This window comes from Protopterus annectens, chromosome 1.part1, assembly GCF_019279795.1.
Source record: "Protopterus annectens isolate FY-2018-M chromosome 1.part1, PAN1.0, whole genome shotgun sequence".
Taxonomy (NCBI): domain Eukaryota; kingdom Metazoa; phylum Chordata; order Ceratodontiformes; family Protopteridae; genus Protopterus; species Protopterus annectens.
Window position 1 is genome coordinate 463,496,123 of NC_056726.1, and position 26,681 is coordinate 463,522,803.

Below are 26,681 nucleotides of genomic sequence, written 5' to 3' on the forward strand. Positions count from 1 at the left end.
AGATTTTCTAGTACTAGGCCTTCTGGCTTCCAAAATGACATCCATCACAGCTTTACTGAGAGGTGTCATTTGTATGATTACAGGATTATAACCAAAAAAAACGTATCACCAAACACAAACCACGTCCCGGCACTATTAAGGCTGTCCTTGGTCTCTCTCTTAGTCTGCTACACCTCCGTAATGTTTTACCAGCATAAACCACGAATAACGAGTAGTTAAAAACTGATTTCTTTAATGTAAACAACCAAAACAAGTTTAAAAACTCCTCAGATTTATGGGATTTTTTATACATAATTAATTCCAAAAATTATTAACTAAATTACAGTATTAAACTAACACTATATTAATTTTATATTATTTATATTTATATTTATTCATATTTAAGATATATTTATATATATTTATAATATTATTTAATTAATTAACTATTTGTATAATTGTACATTAATATATGTGTTATCATTATTGTCAGCATTTTTTAGGTATTGTGTAGTATATGTTCTTTGATCAGCATCAAGACATTTTATTTATTTATTTATTTATTTATCAAATCATCTTAATTTTTATGCAATAATTATGCACTTTATGATACAGTCAGTACTTTTAATGAAAGCAATATTTAGATTTTTTTCATCTTATCTAACTTTATATGTTTTAACATTAAGAAGTGATGCCCTTTTAAATTCAAGTCTAACTGCAAAGCAATTAATTAATTAATTAACTACTGTTGGGAATCAATGTGCAATATAAAAGGAATGTTTGGATCAGTTTTTAAGTGGATTCTGAGGAAGTCTCCGTTGTGGGAGATGAAAGCGCTAAATCTGAGGAGTTTTTAAACTTGTTTTGGTTGTTTACATTAAAGAAATCAGTTTTTAACTACTCGTTATTCGTGGTTTATGCTGGTAAAACATTACGGAGGTGTAGCAGACTAAGAGAGAGACCAAGGACAGCCTTAATAGTGCCGGGACGTGGTTTGTGTTTGGTGATTACAGGATTAGCCATGCTGCCAGGTTCAGAGTCTGTAGTTGATTGTGCAGGATCTGATTGTTTTGCTGGGACAGTAGTTGTGGTTTTTGAGGCAAGGTCCAAGCTGGGTATTGAGACAAGTTCCTTAGGATTGGGTACCAGTATTGGTGGGGCCAGTCTGGGGCAATTAATATCATCTTTGGCTTCTCTTGTCTGACTTTTAGGAGGACCTTGGGTAGAAGAGGCAGAGGAGGAAAGGCGTAAATTGATAGGTTTTTCCAACTGAAGGATAGGGCGTCCACTTTCCATGCTTGTCTGTGATAAGTCCTTGTGCAGAATCTGTTCTGTTGAGGAGAGGCAAATAGAGCTATGTCTGAGCTCCCCCATCTCTCTGTTATCATGCTGAAGACTTGTGGATTTAGTTTTCACTTGTGAGGATCCATAAGATTTCTGCTTAAATCGTCTGCCAGAGTGTTTTATTTTCCTGGCAGGAATTGAGCTTGAAGATGTATTTGGTAGGTCAAAGCTGTGTCCCACAGTACCATGGCTAATCTGCAGAGGGGGTATGAGTGTGTGCCCCCTTGCTTGTTTATATACCACATGACTGTGGTGTTGTCCGTCTTTATTAGTAGTTGTCCTGGATGAAGTAAGTCCTTGAAGGCTGTTAGGGGATTTTGAACAGCTAGCATCTCTTTCTGGTTGATATGTAGATGCATTTGATTTGGTGCCCATATGTCCTGAATGCATCTTCCTGCCATGTGGGCCCCCCAGGCATAATCTGATGCGTCTGTTGTTAAGGTTTGGCTGGCAGGGTGTAGTGTGAAGGGCCGTCCCATGTTTTGGTGACAGGCCTTTGCCCACCATAGAAACTCCTGTTGCAGGCAGGGAATGAGAGGAATCATTGTTTACAGACTGTGTGAATGTTGACTCCATAAACTTTTTAGGTACCATTGAAGTTTCCACATATGCAGTCTTGCATATGGAATTAGTAGAATGTAGGATGCCAAGAAGCCCAGAACCTGCAGAATTTGTCTTGCAGAAGACTGAGTTTTTGTTGCCATCAGTTTGAAGTAAGTAGTCAGTTGCCTTTGTTTGTCTGGCATGAGGTAAGCCATCTGGGCAGTTGTATTCAAGCTTGCACCCAGGAATGTTATCTTTTGAGTGGGTACCAGTTGTGATTTCTTTTCGTTTATTGTGTACCCTAGGCATGTTAGAAGCCTTTTCACAAACGCCAGGTGTCGTAGAAGAGTGTCCTTGTTCTCTGCTTGAATGAGACAGTCGTCCAAGTAAGGATATATTTGAATACTTCTTTGTCTGAAAAATGCAACTACTGGTGCCAGGCACTTTGTAAAGACCCTGGGCACAGTAGATAAGCCAAAGGGCAGTGCAGAGAATTGGTAATGCATTAAGCCAGCCTTGAATATGAGGTATCTTCTGCACGACTGTCTTATTGGGACATGCAGGTATGACTCTTTTAGGTCTAAAGTCACCAGCCAAGCATTCTTGCCCAGCATGGGCAGAAGCTGTTGCAAAGTGAGCATTCTGATTTTTGGAATGTCCAGGTATGTGTTCAGAATTGATAAATCCAGTATTGGCCACCAGGCCTTGTCCTTTCTGGGTATCAAGAACAGTCTTGAGTAAAAACCTTGTCCTTTTTCCTGTTCTGGTACTGTCTGAATGCCCCCCATTATCCATGAGGGACATAACCTGTTTCTGTGCCTCTGCCCACTGGTTTTTTGGCAGATCTGGCCAACCATTTGTCATTGGCAGAGTGTGGAAATGGAATCTGTATCCCTGTGATACGATGTTTAGTACCCACTTGTCCTGGGTTATTAACTGCCAATTTTGAGCAAAAAGTGCTAATTTTCCCCCTATGGGTGCTGCCAAAAGATAAGTCCTTGGTGTAGGCAGAGGAAAGTCAATGGGATTACTTTCTGTAGATTTGCGCTTTATCTCCTCCAGATTAGGAGGTGGATGCGCCCCACTGCTTTGACCTGTATGAGTCTTGAGTCTGGTACCTGGAACCCTTAGGGAGTCTGGATTTGCCCCTTTGAGCTCTGTCTAACACAGGAAAGGACCAATGTTTTGTAGGCCAGTGTCTACTGAATCTAGGTGGCTGCACTTGTAAGAAATCTTTAACAGTTTGTATAGACTTATCTTTGTCTTCCATTTTCTTTAAAACCTCTTCTGCCTTAATACCAAACAGAGAATCATGCTGTAAAGGTGCATCTAGCAATTTAGCTTTAACATGATCAAGCAAATTTTGTTCCTTTAACCAGGCATGCCTCCTAATTACAGATCCAGTAACTGTGGCCCTGCAGGAGGCCTCTAAAGAATCAAAACCATATTGCAAAGTATGCTTTCCAACTTGTTCAGCTGCATGCAATAATTCCTGCAATTCCTTATTTTCTGCACATTCTGTTTCAGCAATCCCATAGCATGTTGTTGGTACTTAAGCATATGAAATTGACAGTTTAAGGTCCTGATTGCCAAGGTTGCAGATGTATAAACCTTTTTTCCCCATCTGTCCAGTGCCCTTGAATCATTGTCGAAGGGGGTAGGGTTTTTTGCTGTTGAGGCCTTAATTCCCTTTGGACCCTGTGAAATAGTTTCAGGATCAGCAGCAGGGTTTCTAAATAAAAATTTATGAGAGTCGGGGACCCTGTAATATTTGTCAGGCTTACTGGGAGTCGGAGGAAAGGAGTCAGGGGTCAGGCTTGACTCTGAAAACACATCATCCACAATGTCTAAGACAGGGGGAATGGCTAAAGTCTTGTGCTGAGGGAGAAGAAGGAAATCCCTGAGCCTCTTTTTTGATTCTGAGAAGTCTTGACTCTCCCAGTGAAAATGCTCCCTCAAAGTATGCAAGGTTTCTCCAAATGAATAACCCTCAGGTGGAGATGCAGACGGAATACACTCCTCAGCATCAGAATCCTCATAGGGAGGTAAAGATAATTCCTGATCAGAAGAGGAATCAGAAGAAATAGAGACCTGATCTGAAGATTCATAGTCAGTGTCTTGCCTAGGCCTCTTATCTGGACGGGGATGGGTACACCCCTGATCAATAAGTTCTTCAGCCATTTTGATCATCTGTTTTTTAGGCATACAGGCCTGTGCATGTGGCTCAGGCGTAGTTTTTTTAGTTGTAGAAGATGTCATTGCCTTTGGTTTTGCAGCTTTCGTCGGTTTGATATATAAATGTTGAGGTCTGAATACACCCTCAGAAGCCGGTGCCTGCTCAGTGGCGCCCGGACCCATCCGAGGGAGATGCATCCGTCGGTCCAATACCTCGAGTATCTTGCAGCATGCCGGACTCCACATGGATGTCGGTAGAGGCCTGCGACTCGAAGGAGTATCAGGAGCTGCGAAAGCGCCTCACTGAGTACTGGCGACTGGCTTAGGAGAAGCTTCGTCGTCGGTTTTGGATCTCGACTGCCTTTCTCTGTCCTTTTCTTTGTATTTTTTATGTACTCCGGTAGTCGGATTGCTATCTGACGACATTTCTGGGTAGTTAAATCTGTTTCCAAAATACTTAGATGCAAAAATATACCGACGCTTAATAGTGTGTTGGTTAAATCTAGCACAAAACTGACAGCCAGGCACGTTGTGATCAGGGCCTAGGCAAGGAATACAGTATAAATGGAAATCTTTATGAGGTATTTGCTTCTCACAAGTAATACAATTATTATCTTTTTCTGACATCGGTAAAAAGCAAGAAAAAAGTTTCCCCAACGGGTACTTAGCTTTAGTGAAGACTTTGGTTCTGAAACTCAAACTCGAATATTTCAGTAGTTGGCCGACCGGCACTTGCGAACTGCTTCTGCTTCGGTACAGTTGTGTACACTTACCATAAATGTAGGTGTTCGAGTGTATTCACTGTTGCAGTCATTACATTTGGGTAATCTGCTGGCAGGTTGCCCTCAGTCGGCCTGAATAAAGTCTTGGGTCCTGCATCGGTTGCTGTCTCCTCTTCCATGACGTCAGATCATCAGGGGTATAAAACATGCAGCCGATGCCATTGTATTCAGTTTTTCTTGCCCCAGATGTCAGGTGCCCCCCAAATGGGGAGCAAAAAAAAAAAAAAAAAAAAAAAATATATATATATATATATATATATATATATATATATATATATATATATATATATATATATATATCAATAAACAGTAAATCTATAGATGGACTTTTAGAAACAAACTTTACCTTCAACTAAAAGCAAATACACCACAAAGGCTTTTGAGTATAGTGAAGGAAAGGAAAGGTATAGAAAGGGGGATGGTGGGTGGGTAACCCAGACTGCAACAGTGAATACACTCTAACATCTACATTTAAGTTAAGTGTAAACAACTGTACTATGTTCTTCGTGTTTCACTGTTGCAGTCATTACATTTGGGTGGAATCCCAAAGCTATGGATGGGAGGATGGAACTAAACAGCATTAGGAGTGGCTATAAGGCCCTGCAGGACTGCAGTGGCAAAGCATGCCCTGGACTTGGAAAAGAGAGGTAAATGATAATGCTTTGTGAAGGTATGAACAGAGCTCCAAGTAGTAGCTTCTAGAATGTCTTTAGTTGGAACTCCTCTGAGAAAAGTTGCTGAAGTAGAGGCAGCCCTGGTGGAATGTGATCTGATCCCCTTGGGCACAGGTTTACCATGGTGCAAATAGCAGAAACGAATGCATTGGCTTATCCACTTAGAAGTAGTCTGCTTTGATATAACCTTCCCCTCTGACCCTGCAGCAAATGCTACCAGTAGGTGCTCAGATTTTCTTAGAGATTTGGTCCTGTTTAAGTAGAATCTTAGTTGTCTGTGTAAATCCAATGAATGCAGAATCCGCTCCCCCTTGTTCTTCGGATTTGGGTAAAATGTTGGCAGATGAATGGTCTGGTTAAGAGCCACATTGGATACCACCTTAGGCATAAAAGAAGGCTTGGTCCTGAGGGACACCCTGTCCAGGTAAAATATAATAAAAGGCTCCACTGCCATGAGAGCCTGTAGTTCTGAAACCCTTCTTGCTGAAATGACTGCCAAGAGAAAAGCTGTTTTCCAAGATAGAAATTTTATATCCGCAGTAGCTGCTGGTTCAAAACGAGGCAGGGTGAGTTTTTCCAGCACGAAATTGAGGTCCCATGCAGGAGTTGGAGATCTTCTGGGAGGCCTTAAATTTTTGGTCCCTCTAAGATATTGTTTAAGCAGAGGATGAGAAAAGAGGGGAGGCTCTGTGTTGTAATGAGCCAAGATGGCAGAGGCATGGATTTTTATTGAAGAAAAAGATAGGCCCTTGTCAAGCATCTCAGTCAGATATTGTAAAATCTGAGGAATAGTGGGCTTTGCTGTGTCTGTTCCTTGTGCTTGGTTCCAAGCACAGAATCTCTTCCATTTATCAGCATAAGATTTTCTAGTACTAGGCATTCTGGCTTCCAAAATGACATCCATCAGATTTACTGGGAGGTGTTTGAATAATTAAATGATCAGCCATGCTGCAAGATCAGAGTAAGGAGCCGAGTGTGCAGAATTTGATTGTTCTGCTGAGACAGTAGATGAGGTATTTGAGGCAAGTACCAAGGGGGGAGTTGAGACATATTCCTTAGAAGTGGGTACCAGTGTTGTCGAGGCCAGTCCGGAGCAACAAGGATCATTTTTGGTTTTTCCTGTCTGACTTTTAGTAAGAACTTGGAGAGAAAAGGCAGAGAGGCGAAAGGCATAGACTGATAGGTTTTTCCAACTGAAGGATAGGGCTTCCACTTTCCATGCTTTTTTGTCATGAATTCTTGTGCAGAATTTGTCCAGCTGATAATTTTGTGGAGAGGCAAATAGTTCTATGCCTGGGCTCCCCCATTTCCGTGCTAACATGCTGAAGATTTCTGGATCCAGTTTCCATTCGTGTGGGTCGATAAGATTTCTGCTTAGGTCATCTGCCAGAGTATTTTGTTTTCCTGGCAGCAACTGAACTTGAAGATGTATTTGCCAAGTCAAAGCAGTGTTTCACAATGTCATGGCTAGTCTGCAAAGGGGGTAGGAATATGCACCCCCCTGCTTGTTTATGTACCACATAACCGTGGTGTTGTCCGTCTATCAGTAATTGTCCTGGATGAATTAAGTCCTTGAAAGCTGTCAGAGCATTCTGAACAGCTAGCATCTTTTTCTGGTTGACATGCAGACGCATTTGCTTTGGGCTCCATTTGCCCTGAATGCATCTCCCTGCCAGGTGGGCCCCCCAAAGCATAGTCTGATGAGTCTGTAGTTAGGGTTTGGGTGGCATGAGGTAGAGTGAATGACAGTCCCTTGTTTTGGTGACATGTCTCCGCCCACCAAAGAAACTTCTGTTGTAGGCAGGGAATGAGAGGTATCATTGTTTCCAGACTGTGACAATGTTGGCTCCATAAACTTTTTAGGTACCATTGAAGTTTCCTCATATGCAGTCTTGCATATGGAATTAGTAGGATGCAGGATGCCATGAACCCCAAAGCCTGCAGAATTTGTCTTGCAGATAACTAGGTTTTTGTTGCCATTTGTTTGAAGCATATTGTCTGTTGCCTTTCTTTGTCTGGTATAAGGTTAAGCTATCTGGGCAGTTGTATTCAAGCTTGCACCCAGGAATGTAATTATTTGAGATGGTACCAGTTGGGATTTTTTTTTTGTTTACAGTGTACCCCAGGCATGTTAGAAACCTCTTTACAAACGCCAGATGTTGACGAAGAGTGTCCTTGCCCTCTGCTTGAATGAGACAGTCGTCCAGATAAGGATAAATTTGTATACCTCTTTGTCTGCAGAATGCAATTACTGGTGCCAGGCACATTGTAAAGACCCTGGGCGCAGTAGATAAGCCAAAGGACAGTGTAGAGAATTGGTAATGCAAAACAATTGCCTTGAAGAGGAGGTATCTTCTGCATGATTCCCTTATTGGGATATGCAGGTATACCTCTTTTAAGTCTAGAGTCACTAACCAAGCGTTTCTGCCCAGCATAGGCAGTAGCTGTTGTAAAGTCAGCATTTTGAATTTTGGAATGTCCAGGAACGTGTTCAAAATCGATAAATCCAGTATTGGACGCCAAGAATGTTTTTTTCTGGGTACCAGGAAGAGTCTTGAATAAAAACCTTGTCCTTTTTCCTTTTCTGGTACTGGTTGAATAGCCCTCATCTGGCCATCCATCTGGAATTGGCAAAATATGGAAATGAAACCTGTACCCCTGGGATACTATGCTCAATACCCACTTGTCCTGGGTAATTAACTGCCAATTTTTTGCATGAAGTGCTAGTTTTCCCCCCAAGGGGGCTGCCAAAAGAGAAGTGCTTGGTGATGGTAGAGGAAAGTCATTGAGACTGCTTACTGTAGGGTTGTTCTTTGTTTCCTTCAGATTTGGAGGCGGAGGCACCCCATTGCTTTGACCTGTAAGAACCCTGTGATTGGTTTCTGGAGCCTTTTGAGTGCCTGGATTTGCCTTGAATGGCTCTGTTGGACACCGGAAAGGACCAATTTTTAGTAGGCCAGTGCCTACTGAACCTGGGTGGCTGCACTTGCAAGAAATATTTTACAGTTTGCATAGATTTAGCTTTGTCTTTCATTTTCTTTAAAACCTCTTCTGCCTTATTATCAGAGTGTCATGCTGCAAGGGGGGCATCCAACAATTTAGCTTTAACATGATCAGGCAGATTTTGCTCTTTGAGCCAGGCATGCCTTCTAATCACAGATCCGGTAACTGCGGCCCTGCAAGAGGCCTCCAAGGAATCAAAACCACATTGCAAAGTATACTTTCCAACCTGTTCTGCTGAATGAAATAATTACTGTAATTCTTTATTTTCCACACAATCAGAAATCAACATAATTTTCTGTTTCAGTAGGCCCATAACATGCTGTTGATATATGAAATTGGCAGTTTAAGGCTCTGATTGCCAAGGTAGCAGACGTATAAACCTTCTTTCTCCATCTATCCAGCACCCAGGAATCTCTATCAGAGGGGGTACGATTTTTGGCTGTAGAGGTCTTAACACCCTTGGGACCCTGTGAAATAGTTCAGGGTCAGTAGCAGGATTTTTGAATAGAAATTTGTGCGAGTCAGGAACCCTGTAATATCTGTCTGGCTTACTAGGAGCCGGAGGTAGGGAATCAGGAGCCATGCTCGATTCCGAAAACACATAATACATCAACAATGTCTAATACAGGAGGTATAGCCAAAAGCCTATGCTGAGGAAGAAGGAGGAAATCCCTAAGCCTCTTTTTTTGATTCAGAGAAGCCCTGACTCTCCCAGTGAAAATGTTCCCTTAAAGTATGCAAAGTTTCACCAAAAGAGTAATCTGCAGGAGAAGCAGATTGGATGGATTCCTCTGCATCAGAATCCTCATAGGGTGGAATGGAAAATTCCTGATCAGAAGAGGAATTAGAAGAAATGGAAACCTGATCTGATCTGAAGATTTATAATCAGTGCCTTGTCTAGGTCTCTTTGCGGGGGGTAATTAAGTCCTCAGCCATTTTGATCACCTGTTTTTTAGGCATAGGGGCCTGAGCACGTGACTCATGTGTCGGTCTTTTTTAAACATAGAAGATGCTTTTGACCTTGTTTTTGAGGCTGGCGTCAGTTTTATATAAAAATGTTGAGGCCTGAAAATACCCTCAGAAGCCGGTGCCTGCTCAGCGGCTCCGGACCCATACAAAGGAGAGACATCCGTGGACTCAATACTCTGAGAATCTCGTGGCATACTGGCCTCCGCATGGGTCTCGGTAGAGGCCTGTGACTCAAAAGTAGCGGGTATCAGGGGCTGCAAAAGCGCCTCACTGAGTACCGGCGAACCGGTGACTGGCTTAGGAGAACCTTTGTCGTCGGTTTTGGACCTCAACGGTCTGTCTCTGTCTTTTTCTTTGCATTTTTTGTGAACTCCGGTAGTCGGAATACTAACTGATGACATTTCAAGATAATTAAATCTTGATCCAAAATACTTAGAAGCCAAACTATACAGACGCTTAATAGTGCGTTGGTTAAATCTAGCACAAAACCGACAGTAAGGCACATTATGATCTGGGCCTAGGCAAGGAATACAGTATAAATGGAAATCCTTATGAGGTAATTTGCTTCCCACAAGTAATGCGATTATTAACTTTTACTGACATCGATAAGGCGCAAGAAAAAGTTTTCCCAATGGGGTACTTAGCTTTAGTTTGAAGACTTTGGTTCTGAAACGTGAATGTGAAAATTTCAGGAGTCGGCCGACCAACACTTGCGAACTGCTAATGCTTCGGGCACCGCATGACAAGAAAGACTGAATAAAATGGCGTGGGCTGCATGTTTTATACCCCTGACAACCTGACGTCATGGAAGAGGAGACAGCAAACGACGGAAGACCCAAGACTTTGTTATTCAGGCTGACTGAGGGCAACCTGCCAGCAGATTACCCAAATGTAATGACTGCAATGGTGAAACACGAAGAACATCTGAAAATGTGATGAACCCACTGCGAAACAAAGAAATTTCCTGCGAGTGGGATGAATAGGGATGTCAAGGTAAGCATCTATCAGGTCCAGGGAGGCCATGAAGGCTTGCTGAGGAATAAAAGGAAGAAGGTGTTGTAATGTGAGCATTTTGAAGGTAGGCACCTTGAGGAAGAGACTGAGGAAGAATAGGTCGAGAATGGGTCTCCAAGGACCATCTTTTCTTGGAACCAAAAACATCCTGAAGTAAAACCATTGGGTACTCGATTCTCGGGTACTGCTTCTATAGTGCCCTGAAGAGTTGTCTCAGGATTTTGGGGAATAGAGAAAGGTGATTAGGTGGAGGCTGTAGAATTCCCTGGAATAGTGGAGATTTTCAACAAGTCATGAAGTATCCTCTCTCGATGATGGACAGCACACCCAACTGTCTGTGGTAATTTTCTGCCAGGAGGGTAGAGATAAGGTTAGGCGTAGGGAGAGAGGGGTGGAGGTGGGTAAGGGAAGACAGTCACAGTGGAGGAGCTCTATCTGGGTCTGGCTGCCTCCGAAAGGATGAAGGTGTTGAGGTGGATGAAGCTCTAGGAGTGGATTGTTTCCTAAGTGGTCTTCGTCCCCTGGAATGAGTAACAGAGGAATTGGAGGACTGCCTCTTAATGAAGCTGGGTTTTTGGGGGTAGTTCCTATGGAATCTGGGAACCGTTGACACCAGTAAATGTTTTAGATTCTGCAAGTCTTTCCCTTTTTCCTGCAGTGACTTAAGAAGTTCTGCAGAAGTAGCTCCAAAGAGTGCTGATTTGTCCAAAGGAGCATCTAACAATTTTGCTTGGACATCCAAGGGAAAAGGTTTGAGTCTCAACCATGAGAACCTCATTAACACTGAACCAGATGCAGCAGATTTGGAAGAGGCTTCAACAGGATCATAGCTGCACTTCATTGAGTGTCTAGTCACCTGGGATACTGTGCTCGGAAGGGTGTCCAGCTGAGCCTTGACTGGTGAGTCAGACATGTCAGACAGCAGAGTACAGGCCTTGGTCAGGCAGTCCAGAGCAAACCTGGCCATATGAGTTTGACAGTTAATTGCTCTTATGGCCAAGGCAGAAGAAGTATATATCCTCTTCCCCAACCTATCCATAAATTTACCATCATTATCAGTGTGAAAAAGGGAAGAAGAAGGTAGCTGCCTAGAAGACTTTGTCAGCTGAAACTGCAATAACAGCAGGATCTGCTGGCGGATTCTTAAAAAGATACTACTCCTTTGCAGACACTTTGTAAAATCGGTCTGGTGTATTGTGAGCAGGAGGCTGTGACTCTGTGCTCTGGGAAGCAGCTAAGAAGGCATCTTGGAAAGCTGGTAGTAAAAATGAACTGCAGATGGTGAGGACTAAAGGAGGAACTGCAAATGGTGAGGGCTGCACCATCTGCAGGAGTTCAAAATATCTTTTCTTGGTCTCAGAAACATCTGAGGCCTCCCACTTAAAATGCTGCCTAAGTAGGGAGGTTGTATCCCCAAAAGAGAAATCTTCTCCTGGGGAGACTGCAGTGAGGCCTCTTCTTCAGGAGTAGCAAAATCCTTAGGGGATTCAATCTGGGAACAATATGTCAGGGATTCATTTGAGGAGAGAGAGTCTTCCTCAGATTCTTCCTGTGAAATAAGTAGTTGGCCTGACTGAGGAATCTGGGTCTGGAGTACCTGAAAGGCCTTGAATAAAGACTGGGAAAAGGTCTCCCAAGCTGGAGTTGGATCTTTAGCCCTATGTTTTTCCTTCTGTTTCCTTTTTAACGAGGTGGAAGGAGCAAGAACAACAGAAGGCCTGGGTGCTGACGCTGGAATGGATGGCAAGGCAGGAGAACGCCTCTTCAACGCCATGAGCCATGGTTCCCCCCTCAACATCAGGAGCTGATGGTTGTAAAGCCTCAGCAGACGTACTCTGGATACCTGCTGCACCAGCTTCCATTTCTGTTACTGGTAACAGGGAAGTATCCGAAGTCTGGAGAGATCCTGGCTAACACTCGCTTGGATATCGGGCCTAACTTTTTTAGCCTTCTTGCTTGGAGGCTCTTTGGAAGTGCCCGCACTGCTTTCCATCTCAAACACCAAGTGTTGAAATCGCTGATTCTCCAAACAGAATTTTAAAGCCGACAAATGGCTTCTAAGGGTTTTAGGGACAAAGAATTGGCAGATATCACACGACTTGTAGTCATGGCCTGCCCCTAAACAAAATAAACACTGATCGTGCGTGTCTTTATGTGGAATTTGTCTTCCGCAAGTGCACTTTCCCTTCCTAGATTACATGCGCCTGAAACAGGTAAAGAAAAAAGGAAAAACCCATAAGGGTACTTATCTGAATGCGGACAGCCAGAAGCAATCAGCAAAAACAGATGGCTGAAGTCAAACAAATGCAGGATTACTGGAGCGGACGATCAGACGTCTGAAATGCACTGCAAGAGAAAAGTTCTGAATTGGGTACGTGCAGACGTCAGTTTATGGCTCTTACATGCAATGCTGCACGTACCCCTGTTATCAAGACTTTGGTATACCGGCTGGATGGCCGGTGCTGCAGACAGCAACTCCCTAAGGTGAAGAATACTGCAACATGAGAATAGAAGGACATCACTCTTGGTCCAGCACTCTTAACTACAGACTTTGGCAGACATTTTGTTTACAGCCAAGGAAATATCTCCAGGGAATGCAAAAGCTCTTGTCGATGGCAAAGTTACAGATTGCAAGTCAATGATTTGGAGGCCAATGTCTGGCCAGTTTACACAACAGTAGAGACCTGAAAACACTGTATGGGTGAGTACCTTCTCAAACAAGGAGGAGAAGGGGGGGGGGGGTTCTTAGTATGCAGCGGAAAAATATGCAGGAGATATTATCAATGCTGGGATGCACAACTCTCCTGATACATTTAAGAGAACAATGAAATCATATTTTTTCATTTGGATGAAATCCTTTATAACCTCTTCTAGACTGCAATGAAGCAAAGTATGAAAACAACTATTTCTGCCTGCAGTCCTTACCAATATCTGCCTTTAATGGTTAATTATAATGAAATCAAAATTTCAATAAGGCTCAATTTGGAACACTGCTGTATAGACAATCTCCCCTTCCCTCTCTCCGTATATATTTTTGTATGCATATGTGTACATGTATATACATATACAAAAATATATATCAGTATAGATATACATATATGTATATGTTGCTGTAGCCAGTTGGTGTCATTTTCTATCTAAAACAAAAGAAATGGAAGAGAATCTGAAATGCGAAACAACTAAGTATAAGACAAACCAATGTTTTTAAAAGAAGACTCAAGATGTAAGCAAAAGGTAACAAGTTACTCTATATTAATTGAGAACTGATAAAATAGAAGAAATGCCAAGAAATGACAGAAAAAAGGGACAAATTGGGCCTTTATAGTGGCAGTAACAGTGACGTCAATCAGTTTTACTACAGCTGGGAATCTCAAATTGGCACAGCTGACAATCTGTCACAAACTGTTGTAACCTGAAGTAGCCTATGTTTTACTTCTTTCTTCTTCTTTCGGCTTTTCCCAGTTAGGGGTCGCCACAGCAGATCATTTGTCTGCTCACGATTGGCAGTGGAGTTTTACGGTGTCGAGTTGCCAGACCGGCGCCCAACCTTCCACAGAAGGCACTCACATGCACGCACTCATGCCTAGGGCCAATTTAGAGCGTACAATCCACCTACAGCATGTCTCTGGGATGTGGGAGGAAACCGGAGCACCCGGAGGAAACCCACGCGACCACAGGGATTGCTGACTACAGCAACAATGAAGAAAATTACATCATCAGACCACTACACATGCCACAAGAACTAAAAACAAGTTTCTTACCTGCCTACTGTCATTTTCTCTGCACCCTTCCAATTTTATCAGGGAACCAGGTGATCGGTCTACAACAGTAAGACACAAGTCTGTATGCTTCACTGATTTGTCTTTAGTTAGGGCCCACTCCTGGGGGGGGGGAAAAACAGTAAAACAAATTAGACAAAATAATGTGTCTTCAACATAAAACCTGTTTTTCACTGCTTAACTTTGGTTAAAAGCATTACTACAGTAGATACTTCAGTTGGGACACAAACCCAACAGCTCTGTCATCTTCGAACTCATAAACCACAGCTGTAAAGGGATAAGAAAGTACAGTTGTTTACACTTACCATAAATGTAAATATTCAAGTGTATTCACTGTTGGCAGTCCTAACCAATGGGTTATCCGGCTCCCAGTAGCCCTCGATCGGCCAGAATACCAAAGGTAAGTAAAAATTACGTCGGCAGCCGTCTGTTGTAAAGGACTTCAGGGCGTCCGATACAAAAGGAGGCAGCCGACATCACTTCCTCAGTCTTTCTTGCCATAACAGTCAGAAGACAAGGCATAAACTAAATTTAGCCTGTACCTTAGGAAAAGAGAAAAAAATGGAGGAAGGAGGGAGGTAAAGCAGGACTGCAACAGTGAATACACTCAAACATCTACATTTATGGTAAGTGTACACAAATGTACTATGTTCATCGTGTTTCACTGTTGCAGTCCTAACCAATGGGTTGATTACCAAAGCCCAGAGAACAGGGAGGAGGAACCAACAAAATCAAGGATTGGAGATAATGCCCTGCAGAACAGCAATGGCAAACCGCGCCCTAGCTTTTGAAAACAAAGGCAAATTATAATGCTCTGTGAAAGTGTGATCAGAACACCATGTGGCAGCTTCCAAAATATCCTTAGTAGGGACTCCCCTTAAAAAGGCTGCAGAAGTGGAAGCTGTTTTAGTTGAATGGGTCCTAACCCCTTGAGGAGGAACCTTGCCATGAAAGGAATAACAAAAAGTAATACAATCAGCAATCCATTTACAAATGGTTTGCTTAGAAATAGTCTTGCCCTGGGCTCCAGGGGCAAAGCTGAGCAATAGCTAAGCAATAGCTGAGCTGATTTCCGAAGGTCTTTAGTCCTGTCCAGGTAAAACCTGAGCTGTCTATGCACTTCAAAAGAATGTAAGAGCGGAAGGTGTGGCCAAGGATGAACACAGGATAGCAGCAGATTTCTTCAGCTCCACCAATTTCATTACATTGACAGGAATTAATTACTTAAAACATTAATTCTTGAAGTAATTTTCTTTCTAAATATGTTTGTTTTATATAGTTCTTGAACTATATCTAAAAAAGAAAGGAAATCTTAATAATATTCCTGTCAGAAATTACTTTGGAAATTTTCCTGTCAGTTTATCAGTCTGAAATGAGTTCCAGTAAGACAAATTCTCAAGACTCCAGCATCAAGAAAGAACTTCAGTCTCTGATAATTATAGTCCAGCAACTTACTGCTAAGATGGATAAAATGGATACTAAAATAGACACTTTTATAGAAAAACTACAAAACAAATAGACTTGTTACATATGGACCTGCAACAACAGAAGATCCAGATGACAGGCATAGAAGAAGCTGTGAATGACATGGAAAATAAAATACAAGAACAGGAAATCAACATTGAGTTTCTGCTGAAACAAAATACACATTTACAAACAAAGCTGGATGACCTGGAAAATAGATCTAGGCGCAATAACATTAGGATTTTTGGACTGCCAGAAAATATTGAAGGTAACAATATTACTTCTTTTTAACAACATGGCTCCCTAAAACTTTAGATTTACCAGAAGCATTCTCTTTTGGTATCGAAGAGCACATAGATCTATAGCTAATACTAACTCTAACAAAACTATCCTAGATCAGTTATAGTTAGATTTCTATCATCTTTTGATAAAGAGATGGTTCTTAAATCTGCTTGGGCTAAAGCTCCTGTTAAGTTTAATGAGACAACTGTGCGTTTTGACAATGACTATTCTTCCATGGTAATTGCTAAAAGAAAAGTTTTTCTGCCACTAATAAGGGAGCTTAAAAAAGCACAGTTTAAAACATACCTTCTGTTTCCTGCCAAGCTTAAAATCTTCCTTCCTGATGGTCCTAAGGTCTTCGATGATTTAGACTCTGCTTTACTGTTTGTCAAAGAAAAAAGGATTTTGGATAAAATAGAAGAAATGGAATGGGCTAGTTCTTCATTAAAGAGATTGGCAACTGAAGCTTCCTGGAAGACTTCAGAGAAGAAGAGACTAAAAAACAAATGATTTGTTATATGTTTTTTTTCTCTCTCATCATTTTAGTTCATTATTAATCTTTTTGAATATAGTTCCTGCATTTCCAGAAAGCCACAAATATTTTGGAAAAGATTTAATCAAAGTTATTCTCTATGTGCAAAGAAATGTTTTGTTTCATAACCAGTCAAAATGCCTGAGGATTTAATGGCAGGCTGTGACTCGATTTGTTTTTCTTTCTGAAAAAAGTAAGGTTAGTAATTTGATACATTTTTTTATATTTACCTTTTTTTTCCTTCTTCTTTATTATTTTCTTTGTTTAAACAATGACATTCTATTTAGATTATGTAGTGGGTAAAGGGTGGGGGAGGGCAGGGAGAGAACAGTAATGAAAATATCATTAATAGAATAACAACATATTTATTTCTTGTAAAAGTTTATAAGTTCTTCAAATGCTATTTCTAATTATACTTTCTTGATTATACTGCTTATGCTTGTTTGTAAATAATCTGTCATGTTTTAACTAATAATAATCAGAACTAAATAAGAGTAAATAATATGTTTTATTTTTAACTCTATTAATATAAACAGTAAGTAACATTCCATTGTATATACTTCTAACAGCTTTCTTTTACATTTTTTTATTTCTGCCTCACTCCCTTTTATTTTCTACTCTCTTTTTCTTTTCTTTATTAATATATAGAAATGCTTTAGACTGTGTGGGCACAGTGAATAATAGGATTTGTATGAAAATTGAGTTGGGAGAAGAATGCTGAGTTTTATTGCTTGTTGGTAATTTTGAGTTTAATTTCACTTGCATAGAGGCTGTGATGATCTGTGGAATACATTGTGGAGGTTCTGTCATGTTTAGATGCATTTACACTGCTAAATGAATGTTTGTCACTAGTTTTAATAAGTTTCCGCCAAAATGTTAAGAGAGACAATCTGGGATGTGGGCTGTCTTATGCACAATGTCCTTGAGTTACCTCAGAATCTTCAAATCACAGAATTCTCACAGAGAAACTGAAAGCAGTTAGTATAAACATTGACAAGGTTATCACACTGACACACCACAGATTCAGGAAAAATACTCTGTTCATAAAATATGTCAGTTATAATGAGTTTAAATGATGTAGTTTCTTGTAGTAAGTAAATGTCTTATTTTAAAAGGCATAAAAATGAAACATTTATTTAAATGTTTTTGAAAATCTACTTAACAGCAGCATAATAATCTGTGTTAAAAATTTGTGTTCCAAACATATACTTTACTATAACTTATTTAATTCATCTGATTGACAAACATAAATAATCTTATAACTCTATTCTGGAAGAAATGTCATGTGATATATTTTAAAGCAGTAGGTTAGCATGATTGTAAAATCTGGTTACCAATATGTGTTTGCTGTGCATTATTTTGTATAAAGCAGACATATTTATTCTAGGGACAGCAAGTAGGATAGTGCTCTACTAACACACAACTCAGTGAGATCAGATATATATATATATATATGTGTGTGTGTGTGTGTGTGTGTGTGTGTGTGTGTGTGTGAGTGTGATGGCTTTTTTTCTGAGAATCTGCATAACTATCCAATATGATTTATAATAATTTCTATGAATACAATATTTTACTCTATTGACAAAATGAATGTTTGCCACAAGTTTTAATAAGTTTCCCGCCAAAATGTTAAGGGAGACAATCTGGGATGTGGGCTGTCTCATGCATAGTGTCCATGAGTTTCCTCAGAAGCTTCACTCACAGAATTTTCACAGAGAAACTGAAAGCAGTTAGTATAAACATTGACAAGGTTATCACACTGACAGACCACAGATTCAGGAAAAATACTCTATTCATAAAATATGTCAGTTATGATGAGTTTGGATGATGTAGTTTCTTGTAGCAAGTAAATATCTTATTTTAGAAGGCATAGAAAATGAAACATTTATTTAAATGTTTTTGAAAATCTACTTAACAGTAGCATAATAATCTGTGTTAAAAACTTGTGTCCCAAACATATACTTTACTATAACTCATTTAATTCATCTGATTGGCAAGCATAAATAATCTTATAACTCTATTCTGGAAGAAATGTCATGTGATATATTTTAAAGCAGTAGGTTAGCATGATTGTAAAATCTGGTTACTAATATGTGTTTGCTGTGCATTATTTTGTATAAAGCAGACAGATTTATTCTAGGGACAGCAAGTAGGATAGTGCTCTACTAACACACAACTCAGTGAGATCAGATATATATATATATATATATATATATATATATATATGTGTATGTGTGTGTGTGTGTGTGTATGTATATATGTGTATGTGTATATGTATGTGTGTGTGTGTGTGTGGGTATGTGTGTGTGTGTATATGTATGTGTGTGTGTCTGTGTTTATGTGTGTGATGGCTTTTTTTTTTAGGTAATAACGCAGGTGTTTCTGAGAATCTGCATAACTATGCAATATGATTTATAATAATTTTTATGAATACAATATTTTACTCTATTGACAATAATGAGTTTAAGTAAATGCTCATATACAAACAATTCAAGATTTTTTTGGAAGCTGTTGATAGAATTCACATGACAGAAAATAGATGCATCTTAATGCATGTAATGTCTGAATCATATTAGCCAAAGTTTTTGATTTAAATGAATGTTAGAACATAATTTTCTCTCCTCTTGATTTCTAACATTAAGATTATTTGAATGCTATTAGAATACAAGTGTTATATATTACATAGATCTATATAATAGTATGAACAGTTTTTAAAAAAAAAAAAAAAAAAGTTTATTTTAGTTTATATGATGCTGTTTTACCAAATGTGTAGTTTTGTCTTGATAGATAATTGAATTGAAAACTGTTAACCTCAGTTAAATATAACTAGTATTAAATTGATAAGGTGGTAGCTGAGGTACCGCTGCTTAGGGTAGGGGTTAACTTGAGTAGTAAATACTGCTCTAAGTTGGAGTTTTCAACTCCAGGCGGGATGCAAGGTTTAATCCTTACATTATTTTCACTTGTTCATTGTTATATGTATATAGTTTTGACATCCACAATATATTTTGTACACTCATTGTCACTACAAACAAAATTGAATCCTATACAAAATCCCATAAGAGATTTAATAAATACAGCTATATTTAAAGGTACACCTAAAAGAGGAGATGTAACATTATTTATCTTATTTGTTATTTCGATCATAAGATTCTTGAGTTTTAAAAATGCCAAATGACATCTTTAAAAGGAATTTCTTTAAACATTAATGGATTGAATAATCCGTGTAAAAGGGCAAGCCTAATAAGATACATTAATCTACACAAGGCCAATCTAGTCTTCCTGCAAGAAACCCATCTCTTGAAAAAAGATATTGATAAACTAGCCACTAATAAGTATACAGTATTGGTTAGTTCAGAGCACACTCAGAAAAAAAGAGGCGTGGCTATTTTATGGAATAAAAGTATGCCCATTCCTAAAACCATTAAGTCTTATCAGGATGACAAAGGAATGTTTTGTATGGTTACAATACAAATTAATGGGAAGACTTACACTTTAATTAATGTATATTGAATACCTGGAATTGGTATTAATACAGTGAAACATCATATTGATAAGATCATATCATTCTCTGTAGGGGATATTATTTTAGCTGGTGATTTTAATTGTATACTACATGAAAGTGATACTACCACTACAAAGAAAAGAAGAATTACATCTAATGCAAAACATTTAAATGATTTTGCTAATTCTTATCATTTGAATGATATTAATAATCAGATAGAGTCAAAATCATTACCATACACCTTTTTTCTAACAGATACAAAACTTATTCAAAAATAGATAGGGTCTTTATTTCTAACCAGATGGTAACAGATTTAATTAATTCCAAAATCATTTCATGTCCTATATCTGATCATAACTCAATTGTTTTTGAATTCATGATAAAAAATACTCATAATGTTCAGATCAAAAGGATACCAGCATACTTAACTCAGCTAAAAGACTATAAAGAATATATACTTTCAGAAGTACAACATTTTCTAGACATAAATAATACTCCTGAAGTCTCCATTGTCTATGTTTGGGATGCCTTAAAATCATATCTATATGGACAAAGTATCAGATGGTATAATAACAAAAGGAAATCTTGGGATAAGGAATTGTTAGATATTCAAAGTAAACTAGACCCTTATAAACATAATAATAAAGAAAATATTATGGACAAGAAAGTTATTGAAGAAATAAACAAACTAAATGAGAAATACAAAGAAATTTTGACTCATAAAGTTAAAATAATTTTAGAGAAATACAAGTTTTTGTCTTATTCAATAAGCCCCAAATACTTACATAGACTTAAAAATAAAACAAAAAGATTGAATAAACAAAACCATATCAAAGAAATCTTTTCTCTAAGGAAAAAGAAGAATGTTTCTAGTATACCAGAAATACTGGATGAATTTAGAAATCACTTTCACAAGATTAACCATAACAACATTAACATGGAACCTAAAGATAAAATAAAGGAGTTTATAACCACAAACATGAATAAAAAGCTTAATAAACAACAGATTAAACTATTGGACAAGAGTATTTCATATACAGAAGTTATTACACAAATAAATAAGCTTAAATCAAACAAAGCACCGGGTAATGATGGTATTATACCAGAGATATATAAAATCCTTTCTAAAACTACATATTCATTAATACATAAGGTTTTTATTCTGGTCCAAACTGAGTTAATAACCCCCCATCTTGGCAATATACATTTATTTCACCAATTTTAAAACCTAATAAAGATCCAACTAGATGTTCTTCATATCGACCCATCTCATTACTTAATGTTGATTACAAAAATGTTTATGAGTATTTTTGCTGATAGATTGAAGACAATTATCCCCGGCATTATAGACATAGATCAGACGGGCTTCATTGTAAATAGAAATACTTTTGATAATATAAGAAGAACTTTAACATTAATTGATTTTGCAAATAGGAAAAAGAAAGATTTAACACTTATTAGTCTTGATATAGGTTCAGCATTTGATTCAGTAAGTTGGGACTATCTGTTTACCTTACTGAAATGCACAAATTTCTCTGATGCATTTGTAAATTTAATTGAGCATTTATACAAAGGAACGCTGGCTTATATTAAGGTAGGAACATATGTTTCACAAAAAATACCCATTCTTAAAGGTACAAAGCAAGGATGTCCACTTTCTCCACTATTATTCACTTTAGTAATGGAGCCTTGGGCTAATTTGATTAGAAACAGTACTGACATAGAGGGTTTTGAAATAGAAGAAAATACAACATCAAAAATTCAACTTTTGCAGATGATGTTCTAATTACATCAGCAGGATCTAATTCTTCTATGCAGTCTTTATTTGATAAAATGATGAATTTTAAAAGTATTTCTGGTTTAATATTCAATGAAGAAAAACTAAAATACTACCTATATATACATGAAAAAATACTCTCATTAGTGATTTTACTAAATATGTACCCAACTCAGGTCAGATAACTTATTTAGGTATAATACTATCTAAAGATATTAAATCTATTATATATAATAACTATAATACCTGTTTTCTTAATATACAAAATCTTTTTAATACCTGGAATAATATGTTTTTACTATGGAGGAGAGACTTACAATTATTAAAATGATAATATTCCCCAAGATTTTATACTTAATACAATCAATAATACTTTCACCTACAAAAATAACTATCAAGAAACTGAATACACTAATGTTAAATTTCTTATGGGCACCTAATAGACCTAGGATTGCATTAAAGAAACATACTAATAGCTGGTCTCAAGGGGTATTTCTTTTCCAGACTTTAATTTATATATTATCTCTTCTATTATAAAAGTTATTACTTTATTAATAGATCGGTCATATGTCATAAAATGGAAAGATTATTGGGAGCTAATTAGTATGCACTTCATGAAAATCTCCTTAACACATAAAAATATGATTATAAATAACTCCATGTTGTGGTTGCTAAAGGAATTTTGTACTTCACCTATTACACCTAAACATATGGTCTGTTACCCATTAAATATTATTATTAGTTATCGTAACTTTATATTCATGCACCCAAAGTATAGGGAATGGAATTTTATTGTATTCCCTATAATTTATACTCAGGGTATGCTTATGTCATCTACTTCTGAAGGAGCTCATTTAGCTATAGATAATAATCTAAAGTACTGGTATCAGCTAATATCTGATAATAAAGTTAAAAATCTAGATTTCTTAAAACAAGAATTTGATCTAAGAGAAACTTGCTGGTTAGAGGTTCAGATCTTTAGACAACATCTCATTGATAGAATAGATCTAATGTCTATAACAGTTAAAGAATCTATTCCAAAACTGATTGATTACTTGATAATAAATTTACAGCATAAAGTTTCTGATAAAGGTAAACTTTCATATATACATAAAATTATCAGACAAGAAACTTTTTACAATGTAGATTCATACTGGAATTATTTCACCTCTATTAATGGGGACCCACCAACTCAACAAGATAAACAATATATATTGGAATCTGCTTATAGAACTACAACTTCCATTGTCTGGAGACTTTATACATTGTAATTTTTACATAGATCTTTTTATACACCTTTGATGATGAATAAAATTAATAATAAAGATAATCTATGTAAGAGATGTAATGTAGAAATTAATGCTGACTGGGGCTCATATGTTTTATGACTGTATGAAGTTGAAAGAATACTGGAAGTCAATTAATGAATTTTTGCAGGCTCTTTTTACAGATAATTTCATTATTTCTAAGTCTCTTATATTATTCAACACACCTGTACCTCAATGTGTTAAAAGATTAAGCTTCCCTTGTTATGGTCTATCCTAGCAGTGGCTAGGAAAATAATAACTAGAAATTGGATTTCAGATACACCTCCTTCGTTCAATGAATTTAAAAATGTTATGAATATAATGTGTCATATGGAAATAAGCACAATTAGAATGAGAACAACTAGAAAAACATCACATTTTATTGTATGGGATAATTTACAAAATTTGTTAAAAAAATTCTAATTTCAATAGCACAGTATTTTAGTTTAATTAATTGATCTGATTGTAGTGGATGTCTTTGTAAATACTTTAGTTGTTTTGTTGAATATTATAATAATACCTATTTTTAATTATTTGTATAAAATTGTTATGATATTTCTCTTGTATGTTAAAACAATAAATTTGTTTTAAAAAAAAAAGAATGTAAGAGCCTTTCACCTCTATTTCGAGGATTAAGGTAGGAAGGTGTATGGACTGATTAAGAGTTAGGCTAGAAACCACCTTAGGTATAAAGGAGGGGTTGCTTCTCAGAGAAACCCTATCTGCATGGTATATAAGAAAAGGCTCCACAGCCATCAAAGCCAGCAGCTCCGAAACCCTCTTTGCAAAAGTTATAGCCAAGACGAAGGCAGTCTTCCACAAGAGAAACTTTAAATCTGCAGTAGCAGCTGGTTCAAATGGAGGAAGAGTGAGTTTCTCTAGAACAAAATTAAGATCCCAGGCTGGAGTAAGCGCCCTTCTGGGAGGTTTCAAGTTGCAAGCACCTCTCAGAAACATTTTCATCAGGGGATGAGAGAAAATGGGTTGTTCAAAAGAACAATGAGCAGAAATGGCTGAAGCATGGATCTTGACAGAGGAAAAAGAGAGACCACCCTGAAGAAAATCAGCCAGGTATTCCAGGATCAGAGGAAGGGTAGGCTGAGAAGAAGATTCCCCTGTAGCCTGCACCCAATGAGAGAACCTTTCCTATTTGCCAGCATAAGACTTCCTAGTGCTTGGCCTCCTGGGCTCCCTCAGCACGTCAACCACCTGCTGGGAAAAGGGAAGAAGAAAAGGATGGAGTCATACAATAAGCCATGCTGCCAAATGGAGAGACTGAAGATGAATATGTAGAATGTTTCCCCCTTCCTGAACCAAAATATCTGGCTTCAGAGGAAGACGCCAAGGAGGAAATTGGGAGAGACTGCGAAGCAGTGGATACCAATGCTGCCTGGGCCAGTCCAGAGCTATGAGAATAGTCCTTGGTCATTCGTCCCTGATCTTCAATAATACTCTGGGAAGAAGAGGAAGAGGAGGGAAGGCATAAACTGACAGCAACGTCCAAGGGAAGGACAAAACATCCACTTTCCAGGCTCTGCTGTGATGCTGTCTGGTGCAAAAGAGAGGTAGAAGATGGTTGGAGAGAAGAGATCCACTTGAAGAGTGCCCCAACGTTGAATGATGCTGTAAAAACTGCTCTGTTCAGCTGCCACTCGTGAGGCTCCAGGGTCTGTCCACTCAACTGGTCCGCCAAAACACTGAGCCTTCCTGGAAGAAGCTGAGCTAGAAGATGCAGGCCCAGGGATGCTGCTATGGACCAAAGACTCATGCTCTGTCTGCACAGAAGGTAAGAATGAGTGCCTCCCTGCTTGTTGATGTACCATATGACTGTGGTGTTGTCTGTCCTGACAAGCAGGGTTCCTGGAGAAAGAAGATGCGTGAAAGCTAATAAGGCCTGCTGGACTGCCATCAACTCCTTTAAATTTATGTGCAGGTGCATCTGCTGGGCATTCCAACTTCCCTGTATGCATCTGCCATCCAGGTGAGCTCCCCAGGCATAGTCCAATGCATCTGTAGTAAGAACTTGAGTGGCAAGAGGTAGGCGAAAAGGCATGCCTTTGTTCTGTAGACAGGCTGTTGCTCACCAAAGAAACTCTGTCCGCAGACATGGAAGCAAAGGAATAATCACATCCAGGTCCTGTGTGTGTTGACAACCAAGTGTTCTTGATGTACCCTTGCAATTTCCTCATATGCAGTTTTGCATATGGAATCATAAGAATACAAGAGGCCATGAATCCCAGAGCTTGCAGGTATTTCCTTGCAGGGAGCTGGGACAGGCTTGCAAAGTCCTTGAAGTAAATTGAAAGAGTTGTCTGCTTCTCCTGGGTGAGACATATCATCTGGACGGCTGTGTTCAGACTCGCTCCCAGGAATGTAATGTCTTTGGATGGCACCATTTTTGATTTTTCCATGTTGAGTGTGTAAACCCACGGGAGAGAGAAGAGTCTTTACAAATTCCAGTTCCTTTAGCAGCTGTTCCTGAAAATTTGCTTGAATTAGACAGTCATCCAAGTATGGATAAATCTGAAATTTCTTTTGCCTGCAAAAAGCAATGACTGGAGCCTTTGTGAAAAATCTAGGAGCAGTAGATAAACCAAAGGGCAGTGCATAGAACTGACAATGTTGCTTGCCTGCCCTGAAATGAAGGTATTGCCTGCAACTTTCCCTGATAGGGATGTGCAGACAAACTTCTTTGAGATCCAGTGTTACCAGCCAGGAATCCTTTTCTAACATTGGCAGTAGATGACGCACAGTGAGCATTTTGAACTTTGGAATTATCAAGAAAGTGTTCAGGATGCATAGATCCAGGATAGAACGCCAGGTGCCTTCATTTTTTTGGAACTAAGAAAAGTCTGGAATAGAATCCCTGGCCTACCTGCTGAGCAGGAACTGATTATATTGCTCCCAGATGTAACAGAGACAAAATTTGCTTTTCTACTTCTGCCTTTTGGTTTGGAGGAACGTCCGAGAATCTTCTGGGTACTGGGAAGGTGTGGAAAGAAAACTTGTACCCTAAGGATATAGTTCTGAGAACCCATTTGTCATCCGTGATGGTGGCCCAAACCTTTGCAAACTGGGCCAACCTTCCCCCTAAAGGACTCTCTGGGCAGGCAAGAACAGGCAGAAGTTGGACAGAGTCATTCAGAATGTTTAGATCAAGATGCAGGTTTAGAACCTCCTGCCTTGGAAGAGGAAAGCCTGCCACCGTTTAGACCTTTGAGGGGTAGCCCTCTGCCCCCTAGAAGATTTGTAACATCTAGCCCTAGAATGGCTCTGTCTACCAGTATCAGGGAACAACCAACTCTTAGAAGGGTAATTAGTAGATCTAATAGCAAGAGTGGCAGAGGTATAAACCTTTTTACTCCACCTATCTAGGTTCCTGGATTCCCTGTCAGAAGGAAAAGGATTTTTTGTAACAGTGGCCTTAACTCCTTTAGGGCCTTGAGAAATAACCTCTGGATCAGCCAACGGATTCCTGAAAAGAAACAAATGAGAACCAGGAACTCTATAGTACCTATCAGGTTTCCTGGGAGCATGAGGAACTGAATTTGG

The 26,681-nt window shown here is 38.8% G+C and overlaps 1 protein-coding gene across 6 annotated transcripts in view; it reads right to left on the reverse strand.

Moving 5' to 3' along the window:
- Positions 1 to 26,681, reverse strand: part of GALNT2 (polypeptide N-acetylgalactosaminyltransferase 2) — a 1,695,325-nt gene that overhangs the window by 187,197 nt on the left and 1,481,447 nt on the right. For 5 of the 6 annotated variants that reach the window (XM_044076089.1, XM_044076094.1, XM_044076100.1 and 2 more), the window contains one exon: positions 14,245 to 14,364. The exons of the other annotated variant lie outside the window; for it this stretch is intronic. In XM_044076089.1, the coding sequence (XP_043932024.1) occupies positions 14,245 to 14,364 (120 nt within the window). The remainder of the gene's footprint in view (positions 1 to 14,244; positions 14,365 to 26,681) is intronic. 6 annotated transcript variants of the gene reach the window in all.